At 38.8% G+C, this 14,558-nt stretch overlaps 1 protein-coding gene across 4 annotated transcripts in view; it reads right to left on the bottom strand.

Moving 5' to 3' along the window:
- Positions 1-14,558, bottom strand: part of LOC145997181 (solute carrier family 35 member F3) — a 242,637-nt gene that overhangs the window by 118,110 nt on the left and 109,969 nt on the right. For 2 of the 4 annotated variants that reach the window (XM_083133888.1, XM_083133890.1), the window contains exon 2: positions 13,308-13,337. The exons of the other annotated variants lie outside the window; for them this stretch is intronic. In XM_083133888.1, coding sequence (XP_082990014.1) covers positions 13,308-13,337 — 30 coding nt within the window. The remainder of the gene's footprint in view (positions 1-13,307; positions 13,338-14,558) is intronic. 4 annotated transcript variants of the gene reach the window in all.

Genomic DNA, 14,558 nt, shown 5'->3' with positions numbered 1-14,558 from the left:
CTGCCAAGTGTGAAGAAGCGAGCATTCTGCAGGTCCCTGGCTGGCAGAAGGCGAAGAAGAACATCGCCGTCTGCATCAGCAGCATCGAAAGTGTTGGGAAATTGCATCGTTCCGCACATCAGCCCGTAAGAACGTGCACACTAGTGACCTCTTTACACGCCCTTTGAACTACTTAGAGGGCTACCAGCCACATTTCACGTTTACCACATTATAAAGCATGGCACATTTAACAGTTTAACGTGGAAAACGGTGTTTGAATTATTGTGGCACTTACAGCGTTTACCAATTTCAGCATTCAATTGTCCTTCATGGAGTTTTTCGTTATATACATGGACTAAATGAACACGCTTAGTAAGAATGCCAGGGGTCAGAAAAATCAATTCTCCGTGCCTAGACAGTGCACTTTTGTTCGGACTGTACATTTTAAACTGTTGAATTTAAAATTCAACGTTAATAATTCAAGACCAGCCAACAATGCCCGCCAACAAGAGAGGGGGCTTCTATTCAGGTATTCCTCTCCGCTGTGAAATATAAGCACAGTTTACGGCGGGAGGAAGTCGTAAAACCGGTTTTATCTGGCGACTGTGACATTGAAACCTTGCCAGAGGCTCATCAAGGTTAGGCAGCAACAGTTGCGCTAAGATATCGATGGTGGTGGGTCTATTACGTTTCGGACTTCTTTCAAAAGAAAAATAAAGTGGAGAGCACGAAGTTACCTTAATGATGAGACGATTTGAAGCTCGAAGAACTAAGAAATAATAGACAATATTTAATATGTTGCTGTAAACCTTATGCCTTTTCGTGTACGTCCGAAGGATTTTTTCCAGAGAGGGACTTAAGCAAGGGTTTTTTTTCATGATAGTGATACTCCCTCACAAAATACGGCTTCAGTCTGAAATTACCATGTTCCTTCAACATCCTTACAATAATTATCATTAATTACTGTGACTGAAATGAAATTAGGTGTGAAATATATACTTTTTAGGTCGATTAGGTTAATTTTTAGGGGACGTGTCCCCCCCTTGCCTCTCCTTCCGGACGTTCATGTCCCTTTTGACAGTACCAAATACGTATTCCGTACAATGCCACTACTATTGTTATCCATAAACTTGTGCTGTTTACCCGAATTCCGTGGGGAAGTGGTTCGCGCCTGTGGTTTCGGGTTCAAATCCTGGTCTGACCATGAGTGTCCTTTGTGAGCATACCTTCATCAATTTCATCATCATCACTCATCCTTATCTTCGCGATTAGCAAAAATTGGCGAGCCAATTCAATCACTCAATCAAAAATCTCACAAAGCACGATGTGATTTCATTAGATTGATTTGCTATGTTTTACTTCACTTTCCTGCTACTTTTGGCGTAGATGAGGATGAGTGATGATATGATGAAATTGGTAAAGTAACACTCACAAAGAACAGCCATTCTCATGCCGGGATTCGAACTCGGGACCCCTAACGTCGTTTATATTATGTATGTGAAATTACTGGAGACATATTTCGTTTAATACATATTGATGCTCTATAATACATTCCTCACAAAAAGTTTTGAATATTGTTATATTAGGCGATAGGTTTTGATTGATTTGCTATTTTTATGTCCACTTTATGCACAGTATGGCTAATCGAGACTGAACCTGATGTTTAAAGTGGGATCCGAAACTCTATGTGCCTTCACCGGGAATCGAACCCGGGACCCCTTGTTTGCAAGGCGTCGACGATTAGACGATAGGTGATAGGCAGGGGGCATATGTCGGCGTAAACACGAGAACGTCCAGCTGACAGATACCATGTGTTGTTGAATTCCAACATCTTGTCTTATCACTAAGGCTCGCAAGTTGAGGAAATATCCTTTGTTTTCCTAGTGTCCGAAGACGAGGCCCAACATAATACGTATATGTTCATTTTGGGTCATTGTAGGCCAGAAAAAGGTGGGTTTTGTTTGTCCTTTTTTTGCCTTTTTCGGCTTTTTTTGGCTTATGGGTCCTTTTTTAGCCTTTTTTTAGGTCTTAACGGCTTTTTTTTTGCAACTTCACCCTCTTTCGACTACGTTTTTACTGCCCATTCTCAATTAGAATCATCAGTTCATCACCTCTTAAACATCCTTTCTGTAGTAAAGAAATAAAATAAATATCTTTGAACCGATCCCTGAAACGAGAGAAAAACATTTTGGGACGACTGAAGCAGGTACTGTACAAGCTCCTTTAACCGAAAACTTGTCTGGAAGGTCGCGCTGTAAGTGGCTACTTTCTCTTGTTTTCAAGCTATCAGTTTTTTCGCACTGTGTGCTCCATACCACCATAATTTTGTATTTTTTTATTCATTAAATATGTAATTAAAACTGAAGTTATTAATTAATTTGGATCACATTTATACGTCTTTTTTCGTTTTTAGGTCCTTTTTTGACATTTTTACGTCTTTTTATAGGTATTTTTTTGACAATTTATAGGTTTTCAACTTCCGAGCCACTTATCACGTATTGCCTAATGTAAGAATATTACAAACATTTTGTGAAGAGTGAATTTTGATGACTTCTGCATCTTTATTGCAATATTCATGTACTCCGTACAGTTTTGCTCATTTCGATGCTACGGATCCTCGAACAACAACGTTTTCTAACCTATATGTAAGCAACGATAAAAATCGCAGTTGACACTGACGTTTGTTTCTGTCAGAGAGTTAAAAAATGTACTATGATACGGTTAGACTACATGAATCCTGTGATTGTAAATATGTCTTACAACACTTACGAAATTCTCTTTATTAATGCAAACAAATCACATAGCTAGGGGCATGCATATTTCGTTTTTGTCGAAAAAACGAAATGTGAAAAAACACATTGTAGTGTTAATTTTTCATGTTTTTGAAAGGTGTGAGATGCATTTTGTGACCATGTTTTGTCACGAAATAATGCGAAATGAACTGCAAAAAAGCGAAATTAACTCTTAAACACGAATTTTACATAAATTTAGAGTTTATTCACAGACGCGACACCTTCTGAGGTCTGAATTATCCTGCGAGTTATGCAATTCCCGGAAAATTGATTAATTCTGCTGTTAATATTGGACAAAATGGACTCCTTTACACAGAAATAAACTTAATACTCTGATAACTACATAAATGTGCTATTATAAGTGAAATGTTAATTCTGTGGAATAAGTGTAGTTTTTAGATCAAATTTAGGATTATATTCACAACTTTAAAACCAAAATGTCACTTTTGATCCGATTTTTCACCGCTGTAACACCGTTATTTTATTTTATTTGCCGTTTTTGAACCTTAAATTGACCGAAATTTTGCTTTTATTCACCAAAAATATGTGCCACTACACATAGCCTAGGATAAGCAACATGTGTAAGCGGTGATATATGAGGGTTCACCGATTTTGAATGTTCCTGGCTTTTTCACGTATTTAAAAATAACTTTCCAGACTACTGTATAATGATTTAACTTGCTAATAAATAAGAGTTATATTTCAACTTTGCAAGTTAATAAAATGAATCAAGTTTATTGAATAGTTCTAAAAGTAAACGAAAAATGAAATAAAATGACGTTTTTTTTTAATATTTAGTGTAATCTCCAAAGATAGATTCCTTTAAAATTGAAAGGAAATGTGTTTTCGGCTACCAATCCTGGCAAGCAAATATCATCTAATTCCCTTGGCTCTTCCAAGTTTTGGGTGCTTTTTAACAAATTTCCTGTGTTTAAATTGACCTTCTTAATCCTAGCTTGGTTTTCCTGACTTCTCCAGATACTCAAGGTTTTTCAGGTCATTGGGAACCCTGTACATTGGGTTGCATACATATAGGATAGAAATATACCAATTTCAACCGTTCATAGCATCTAATCTGTTCACTTTGATGTTCTTTACACAATGTGAAAGTTTGCTGTACGGTCACACCCCTGTGTATTTATGTTCAAGACAATTACAAGTAGAAAAGAAGAAGTGTTGCAGTAAAAAGAATCTGATTGACAGAATCTCTTAAATGATATTGTATTGAATTTATTGAATTTTGGAAAAATTGTGTTAAAAGTTCTTGAGGCAAATTTGCGAAGATGGGGATGAGTGGTGACATGATGAAACTGATGAATGGACACTCACAAACATCCATGCCCAGGCCGCTTGTTGAGTATAAAACAAGCGTTTCTGACTCATAAATAAATCAAAACAATTTTAACAATGTTCACAGTATTCTAGAGAATATCCTACATAAATCATAAACAAGCACAGTAATTATAGTGGTGGAAGAGTGTTCCTCTTTTTGCAAGTAGCGTCCGAAACGAAAAAGCAGGAACATCGATTAGAAGGAATTGACTGTTGCAAAATTCTTGAGCCTGTCTCTCTTCACAAACAACCCATTCATTTGTGCAAGGACAAAATCGAAATTGTTGCAAAATTTGAAAAATTATCAACGTTATTTTCATAGGTTTCTATGGGTTCACATCAAATTATTCTTGAGCTCGAGGAAGAGGGGACATAGTCCCCATGCCCCCCTTGGGTACGGGCCTGCAGCGGACTAAGACGCCAGGGATCCCGGGTTTGAATCCCGGCCCGGACATAGATCTTCTTTGCGAGCGTGTCTTCAGCATACCATCACTCATCCTCATTGTCGCGATTAGCCATAAGTGAAATAAAAGCGACTCTAGATACAAATATATGGATGCAGCGTTCGCGCATATTCTTATCTTCACAATATACAACTCTATTGTTGCATTAAGCCTAGCAACAGAAATACACACTATAGTTCTTTTCTACTCTTACGGCGGGCGCTCTATATGCTAGCAAAGGTAGTAGGGAGCGGGGAATACACAGCAGACCAACCAGACAACAGCGGTGGAGTTACGATGTCGAGGGGGAGGAACTACTATGAGCACCTCGTTCTACAAGCTGCTGCGTTTCTTATCTCGCTGGATTGGTCGCTTCTCCGCTCCATATAGAGCGCCCGCCGTAAGACTGGAAAGAGCTATAATTATACTATACCAAGTAAAACCAGTAAACGGCCACAAGGAGTAGTTTGGAAGTTATAAATAGATGTCAGCGCAATCAAATTTATGTTAGATTGGATAGCAAACGCTAGATATTACAATGACATGCGCAGAACAATTTTAAAAAAGAGGCAACCGTGCTCACAGAGTGTATGACAGAAGAAAAAGCAGGGTTGAGTGTTTTGTTGGCAAGAAGACTACCTGTAAAGAACATTCTTAGAGATATTTTTGATATTTACCGTGACAAATATTTGCCATATAAAACTTTCACTATTCGGACAACACATACGAGTATAATTCTCGACTCGCTCTTTATATTCAGCTGCATTTAGAAGTCAAGTAGATGAACTCCAGTACAAAGGAAACCAACGACTGGGAGGACTCGCGATATTCAGGAACTTCCGACAAAACAATGATAAGACCGACTGTGCATATGCCATCCCAGCATGGCACGCACCACTCTGCCAACACGACGATTCAAAAACTCAAAGTAGTCCAAAACAAGGCAGACAGGACAATCAGTGGCCACCAACAGACAAATTCAAGAAGACCTCGAGATCAACAGCATATAATGCGTCAGCAGAAGAGAGACTGAAAAATTTTGGACCAGCCTCAGAACACACTCCAAGGCCGCAGTCAGAAGCATGGGCACACGGCTCACCCACTGGACCGCTGTGAACACCTCCCTCCCCCCGCCGGAAGCAGGCTAATAGCCATTCCCAGGACCAAAAGAAACAGAAATGAAGACTTCAACAACAGTTGCAGAAGTGAAATGAAACTACGATCAGCAACGCACCACACCGAGGAAAAGGGGCAATGAAATAGCAGTCAGGCAACGCCACTCCAAGAAGCAATCGACAAGAAAGAAAGAAAGAAAAAAAAGCAGACAGCCAGTCGCTACAAAATTGCGTCGTACTCACTCATGGGCACTGGAGAACCAACATTGAGTATGCAACGGGAACAAATGTTTATAGAGTGTAAGAGATAGTTTGGGCTGACAGGCGAGCAATAATAGACATTCATGATCCTTTGAATTTCCAAGAAAGTTGTCCGCGGGTTTTTGGAAACGAGGTATACTTATAATCAATACGTACGGCGTTCAATCTCCGTGAAGGTACATAGCACACTGATTCGGTTTCCACCAAAAATTGTAGTTCGTGTACCAGTAGCTTATCTGAGCATAAACTGCTTTGAATTTCTGAGAAATATTCTCATAGATTATGAAGAGTTTTAGGCTGAGGTTAGAATTTGGCTGAGACAGAGGATCAGGGACTTTTATGCTGCCGGCATTGGTGCGCTGATAAAGTTTGGTAAATGCCTCAATGTCGGTGCGGACCATTTAGAAGTAACATGTGTAAATATAATTATACGAGGGATGATCGAAAAAAAGGTTACAAAGCATATAACTTTTGTTTTATTCACTGTAACGTAACGAAAATTTATGTGTAGATTAATAACATGTTTGTCTTGTTTCAGGTTTGAGGACTTTGGATTCTGACCATGTATACCCGAGAAGCGGACATTTAAAATGATGACTCATCTGGAAAATTGGTCAAGAGTAGAAGTGAGGGCAGTGGTGCGGTTCCTGTGGGCCAAAAACACTACACCTTCTGACATTCATAGGCAGATTGTGGAGGTGTATGGGGAGGGGGCAATTTCAAGGCAACATGTAACGAAGTGGTGTCGTGCCTTCAAAGAAGGACGGACCAGTATTGTTAACGACAACCCTTGACTACAGCGTCTTGAATAACGTAGTGTGGAAAACGGCACGGTTCTGGGCTCTCTGGCTGGTTCCACTCGAATATGATACCGCTAGAGTCGCTGGTGTTGGTCTCGGTACATGGTATTCGTCTGCTTATAATGGAAGTAAATGGAGTTTTCGCTGCAACGTCTGATTCTTTTACATGAAGCATTTCTATGAATGTGATAATTGATATGATATTTGGTACAGTGGTCGCGAAGATATTAACGAACATTCTAGACAGTCGACCACGTCCTGTTATCGTTATACTTTCATTAATAATACGGGAGAAAAAATACGCGTGGAATGCTCTTGGTAACTAAATTTTTGTGTATGAATTAGGTTCATAATTATTATCATCATCATCATCATCATTTCTTTTAAAGATATACACACTGAAGCATTTATATTTTTTATATTTACTGTCTCTTTTCTTCCGCTTTAAACTAATCGCGGCGATGCTGATAATGATGATTGCATGAAACGACAAGGGGAAACCCACAAAACGTCCTTAATGCCATCGACATGAGTCTAAGGAAATTTTCAGACCAATGGGACAAGCGACACGGGATGTTCACACTGATGTGACTTTTGACACAGACACTTCCAGACTAAAATAACATTCACTGCGCATGAGGGTCGAAACAGCAAACGACACGTTCATATGTCGTATTCGCATGCTACTTGTTACTTCGGTCGGAAAGCTCCTTAAAGGAAGGGTGCTCAGACCGAAGCGACGCGCTACAGGGAGAGTTCCCAACAAAGTGACAAGCGACAGCCTTGAACCGGCACTTCAGTCTATTATCAAGCGTTTGCTGCTAATTGTGCGAACAACAGATCTAGGCGACACGATAAGCCACACGTGTCGCTTTGTCGCTTGTGTGTCGCTCAAACGGGGCCACTTCCTCAATAGCTTGCAACGTGTTGCCTTGGTTTGTTGTTCGCGTATGCGCGATGCAATGTGTGTCTTGCTTTAGGGATATTGCGCACCAAAGCGGCACGCGACACTTATCGCTTGAGGGTTTCACCAACCGAACGCTGGCCTGTGCTGCATGACGCCTTTACAATGTGAAATGTTGCTCTTGATTGGCTCGTTTCCAAGCGACATGTGTCGCGTCTCGCTTCGGTATGAAAGTTTCCTTGGACCGAAGGACCCGTGTCGCTTTGGTGTGAAATCCTCGTATCGTTTGTCGCGTGTCGTTTTGGTCTAAAATCTCCTTGAGGAAACTGTGCAGTCAGAGCTTGTGTCCCTACGGTTCGAAAGGCTGCATTTATTACCGACTGCTCGCTTTCAAGCGACGCTTGTGGTTTGTCGCATCGGTATGAAATATCTGTCAGGATACTATTTATATTCTAATAACATAGAAAAATAAACTCTAATACACAGTCCAAGACCTGACGTCCGGAATCACATTGCGATGTTTCTTCTTGTGTTACGCAAGCATGCTATTTATTTATTCATTTTATTTTACTTTTCTTTCCAAATTAATGCCATTTAGTGACTCCAAACCACTCCACAAATATAACTGTTTCCATCAATTCACGTACCGCCTTTCAAGACAAACGAATCTACATAATATATTCCAAAAACTAACAAAGCCGCATTACTTTCATAAGAAAATTAGCACCGACATTGATCGCACTGCCATCTATGTTCTCATCCGTCTCTGGAACCAGTTTCTTGGGTCGTTTTCCACACTACGTTATTCAAGGCGCTATACCTTGACACAGCGGTAGACCCAGTACCTCAGCCACTGACGTAAACTGTGCTCTTGTGGATGAGTGTATTCGTGAGGACAGAAGAAGAGAATTACGCTCAATATCAGCTGAGCTGGGACTACCGTGCAGAACATTGTGGTTAATGTCCTTAAGTATAGGAAAGTGTGCGCGAAATGAGTGCCACGGTCACTATCCGAAAACCATAAGACCAACAGAACGGTGACGTCGCTGAATATCCTGCAGCATTACGCAGCAGAGGGGAACAATTTTCTTCACCGGGTAGTGACTGGTGATGAAACAATATTGCATCTGTTCACTCCATCAAGGAAACAGGCATCCATGGAATGGAAGCATGCATCTTTTCCACGGAGGAAGAAATTCAAAGTGGTTGCTTCGTCCAGGAAAGTTTTGTGCACTGTATTCTGGGACGCATCAGGTGTGCTACTGATCGAGTATTTGGAACAGGGAGAGACCATGAATGCTGAAAGGTATTGCAGGACACTTCTAAAGTTGCGGGATGCCATCAGAAGAAAAAGTTCTGGTCTCCTCCGCCGTGGTGTGATTCTTCTGGATGATAATGCGAGACCCCATTCAGCACAAGAAACTGTTGAGTGTATTCAGCGTTTACGCTGGGAACGACTAGAGCACCCCCCTACAACCCTGACCTAGCCCCCAGTGACTTTCACCTTTTCCCTGCTCTAAAGCAGAACATGGCTGGCCACCATTATCTGACATGTAATGATGTCAAAGCCGCTGCCTCACGGTGGCTACGAGAACTTGACGCGGATTTCCGTGCAACCAGTATGGAAAACCTCATCTACCGTTGTGACAAGTGCTTGCACAAAAAAGGTGATTACATCGAGGACTAGTGTTGAGTGCCCTCTATCATCAGGTGTGTTGATCTTCCAGCTATGTCTAACACATACGCTTTGTAACCCTCTTTTTCGATCTCCAAGCTTATATCTGTTTTAGAAATTGTTTTATAGCCATTTATGATCTATTTACTGGCTTCCCTTAGCATTAAGCAACATTACTGTACTGTACATATAATATTCAGACCTAAGGTAACTTACCTTTCTCAATTCCTGCCGGAACGTGAAAATGCATAATGTTAGAAAAAATAAAAATAATATTAAGTATCATGCAAAAAATCAATATTACAAGCATCAAGCTTGATTTGTGATATAACGTAAAATAAAATATATTCTTATGCAAGAAATGAAGTTTATGTTTGTTAACGCTTAAATAAAATGTAATTGGAGAATGAACTTGCAAAATAATCGTTAGGAACCATAGTAATTCTTTACTGGAAAAAAATAAAATTAGAAAAATCAATATAATAGCATTATCAAAGTTTTACAAGCGTTTCTACAAAAGAGCGTTGTCCTTATTCTAAAACCTACCTTAGGATTACAAGTAGCGTATACTGTAATTGTAAAGGGTGAATCGGTTGACACAAGCAGTCATTAATAATACATTTTCCTGAAGTAACTTATGGGTCACAATTAATTTTTCTTATTTCACGCCACGTTAAATACAATTGAAGAAGATGGAAACTGGAACTCGAACGTAGAACACTTGGAGGAAGCTTGGGTACTTTGGCCGTCATGAAATATTTCTCCGTTATAGCTATTGCATTTCTGATATTCTTATAACATTATGCATGGGAAACATTTTAAATATTAATGCTTCTAAAGCATATCTTATAATTATAACGCACTATAAATTGAGCTTATTTCGACGCGATTAATTTAAAGAAGTTGAAAAGCGACGCTATTCAAAATAGCAATATAAACTGTAAACACTTGTGTATTATAGAACGAAAACAACTGAGGCGTCGTTTGGCTTGCATAACATCTAGAATTCATTTTGGAAAGGGTCACTTTATGTGAATCTAACCAAGTGTATATAAGACATATAATTTTCTGAAAAAATGATCCGTTTTTAGGAAAACGGCTACCAAAGTTTTGTTTACACTACCTTCAAAAATGTTTAACCCTGGCTTAGGCATATAATATATTTCATTGCTGCTCATACATTTTTTTTAGCAAACTGTATACAAAGGATAATTCAACTTGTTATAAATGAACGTTGGATAGCGATTTCATTACAAAAAATATATTTGCAGTTCTGTAGTTTTCTAAATAATTTAATCCAGGTAAGCAATGGTTCGATATCTTACAATATATCGTGTTTATTGTTGTTAGATCTTTCTGAATAGCGATACACAAATTATTACTGACAATTGTTTGACACAGACAATTGGTCTAGAAACGGGATTCCTGTAATCCATTTTACTTACCATTATATCTCGAGTAGTTTCGGGGTAATCAACAGGTTCGAGCAATCAATCGAATGGTGCGATTGTCGAATCAAGTTGCTATTATTTGTCTTGCTAAAAAAATATTACGTATTTATACATTTAATTGCATGAGACGTATTGACTTTTGGTTCCTACTGTTGAGCTACTATGAACAGGCAAACACACAGATCAAGATTATTTATACCTCGTTATGATGGTAGTATGTTCATCTTTCAGCTAGTCAAATTTCATGTTTCCATATGTATTAGTTTCTGAGTAATTAGCATGAACGGATTGGTTGCGGTTGTTGAATAAAACTTGTACCTCGATTGGAACAGGACTGACAGAAATAAATCCTTTCCAGTGAGATGTTTGCAAGCAAATATATCATGAGAAGTGTATAGCCTGCCAAAGTGTCATGCAGAATATATTCAAGATAATTGTGACAATTTCTTCTGCCATTATTGCTGTCTTCAAAATTCAGACATGTCTGCATACATTTCAGTTATAGAATTCGATATAGACTCTAATGATAAATACAATATTATTAGCCTTCTACATGCATAAAATTAACACAAATCTTTTAGCACGGTTTACAACCCTTTGTGTACTGTTTAGTAGTTAGCAGATTAAATTAAAAATGGAAGTTGAGGAAGGTACTCTTTAGGAAAACAGGGTCATGAATATTCCATAGATAAGAGGTACGGCATATTTTATAACCACAAGACCATTGTAAATTGTAATGCAATAATTGTAGCTAATTGCATCTCTTAAACTCGTAGGGGCAACAATTGCAGCTTTGAATAATTGTTAGAACTTCATTTAGTGTAGAAGTAAAAACAATTTTTTGAGGAAATTCCTATACTTTTGAAACTTCTAATAAAACTAAAATCATAACATAGAATGTGTATTGTAATTAGTATAACTATTTAGTATCATGTTCCTATATCCTAATTTTTATATCATATTCAAAGTGCCCAAAACAAGGTATGTTATGCTCCCATTATGTTCAGATGAGTTAGTAAACCACAAAACATTCTATTTTTGACCGGCATTATCGAGATCTCAGCTATACGTACTACAGTAAACTCTCGTTAACACGAATCCCAAGGGACCGAAAAATCAAGAGTTCGTGTTATAAAATTCGTGCTAACCTGGGACGCAAATTTTATTGTTGCAATACAGTTCTTTCTACACATTAACCATTTACAATACGTATTATGTATTTAAGTATTGTAGATATTGTAGATTTGGCAATTCCATACTGCTCAGCAATTGTCGTTTTGTTCAATGCAGCACGGTCTACTTCCTCTAGGATCCTCAGTTTTGTTTGCAGATCTATACCTGTTTGCTTCCTCTTGGCCATGACTTCTATCTTACTGCTTGCAACTTGATGTTACTCGTACTGGCTACGTTTTAAAGAACAGAAAAACACATTTGAACACATTGTTGATCTGAATCTGTTTGTTACAAGACTGCATAAGTTGATTGTTGACAAGATGATAGAGATTGTCGAGCGATTTCTTACATACCTAGCAGAGGAACGACAGAAAAAAATTATGAAAAACTTTGAAAGTTCGTGTTAAATGAGATCTAATAACGCAACGGACTAAAAAAAACAGCTGAAACCTCATGAATAAAACTTGGAAAACTGAAATTCCTGATTACAGTAACATATTATCTCGGTTCATTCATCCAAAATTGGATACCACTTAACTTGCTGATACCAAAAACTTATCTGATACGTGTTGCCTGTAAGAACTACATCACGCAGGTGTAGGAAAAATTAAATAACTCACTACTTACCCTATTAACACGTATGCAACTATGTGTGAATTTCTGTGTGATATTTGTAAAACTAGTGGTATTATACAATCATCTTATTTTTTCTACGTGTCAAATATAAACCTGCATTAATTTTCGTACTTTACACATACTGCAGTGGCGGCGATTAGGGGGGGGCGAGGGGGGCAGTTGCCTCCCACTTTTCGCCACTTTTGCCCCCGCACTATGCTAAACCATATCTAAAAAGGGAAATATACTGTCTTTGCCCCCCCTCAGTTTTGGTACCTTACCCCCGGTTTTGGAACCCAATCGCCGCCACTGCACTAGTGTATTTCTGTGACATTTTTATTATTCATTATTTACAGAGAGGTTACTTTCTTAGCCATACTTTCTTGTATTTACAGTACTACATCAAATAATACATGGGCGTGATGCCCCAAAGTTAATATAAAAATCTTCAAACAATAACTACAATGATGCACATTGCATTATATGTATGTTGCTATGTAACAGAATAGTAGTGAAATTTTGCTTCCATTTTTTAAAGTTTAGTAAGATGCACACTGAACACAATCGCAATGGTTTTTCTTTGGTGAGTTTGTAGTGAAGCAAGCAAAACAGTAAAACAGTGCAGTGTATGCATAGCTGTGCGATTATCAAGTGTGATCTGATTTGCTGTGAACCAAAAGCGATACACTGTGACAACTTGCACCCAAGTGCGGTTACTCTCCTCTAACAAGTGTTGCTTTAAGTGTTAGCGTTTCTCAAATTCTCACCTGATTCGATTTCCGGTTCTGGCACATGATCTGTAACGGTGGAGAAAAAATGTAAACACTGTTAATTATGGTGATTCAGTGTAAAGTTTAGACGTATTAGTGTTACAATGATGGTATCTTTTAAAGTGACATGTCTGTTTACTTTTAACGGCATAGGGTTTCAGATTTCGATTTTGGGATACGCTACGCACGTCTCTACGTGTGACAGAGGCAGAAACTTTCGAAGTTCTCGAAAAAAGTTGCACCCTCACACAAGGTCCTTTGAATCCAATCCTCACTGCGCTTCTCATATCTACTAGATGAACAATAAATGAAATTAAATGCTAGTCACATCGCATTTATGCCGCTTCTGCCTAATCGTGACGATGAAGAGGAATTCAAAAACACCCATGCCAGGTCTGGATTCGAACCCGAAACCCCTGGCGTCATAGCGCGCTGTGCTAACCATTCCGCCAAGGAAATCAGCAGAAATGATTGTTGACTGACACCAATTACGTTTTGTAAATTTAGTAATTGTGACAAAATCAAGCCGATTTATTTAGAATTAGTAAATCTGTTAAAGTATACCATTAACTTGTGTTTATATTTACAAAGTAGCTCAAACAAATGTTTTTGTTTATTCAAAGAAATATTTTTTTCTCTGCAGATATCCTGATGTTATTCCTTGATGGGTGGAGCTTGTGTTCCATCTTGGTGTGGGTAGGAAAATCGACAATAACGGGCGACTGTCGACATTCTGTTGGCCGTTGCTGTGTCACGTAAACACCACAGAATACGATTTTATTGTGCCTTGTAGGATGCCGTTTGTCGTTATGGTCTAGAATGCTGGAAAAATGTTTTCATCGAAACAACGTGTCGAAAGTAGAACAACTGATAACGGATGTTCCATATTTACAGTTTCAACAAGTTTTTCAGCAGGAATATTTCGACATTGCTCCATTGTCGTTTGGATTTGGTCTGTCGCACGGAAAACAAGAATCAATTGTCGTACGACGCAACGTCGCATGCGACGTGTCGTTTCGTGTTGCATCAGTAAGAGACCCAATCCGCACGCCTTGCTGTAGCATGCTGCCTACATGTTGCTTCCGCAGTGCCAGTAGGCAGAATTGAAATACAGAAGCGAGAGAAACACACAGCGAGGTGGAAGAGAAATGAAGACGCGGTAGAGATACAGAGAAAGAAGTAGACTAGCCAGAGAGAGAAAGAAGCGAGCGAGATAGAGAAAGAAATAAAGAGAATGAGAAACGGAGA

Source organism: Lepisma saccharinum, chromosome 13, assembly GCF_977018435.1.
Source record: "Lepisma saccharinum chromosome 13, izLepSacc3.1, whole genome shotgun sequence".
Lineage (NCBI taxonomy): Eukaryota > Metazoa > Arthropoda > Insecta > Zygentoma > Lepismatidae > Lepisma > Lepisma saccharinum.
The sequence above is the reverse complement of the archived record's forward strand: the minus strand, read 5'-3'. Positions and strand labels throughout refer to the sequence as shown.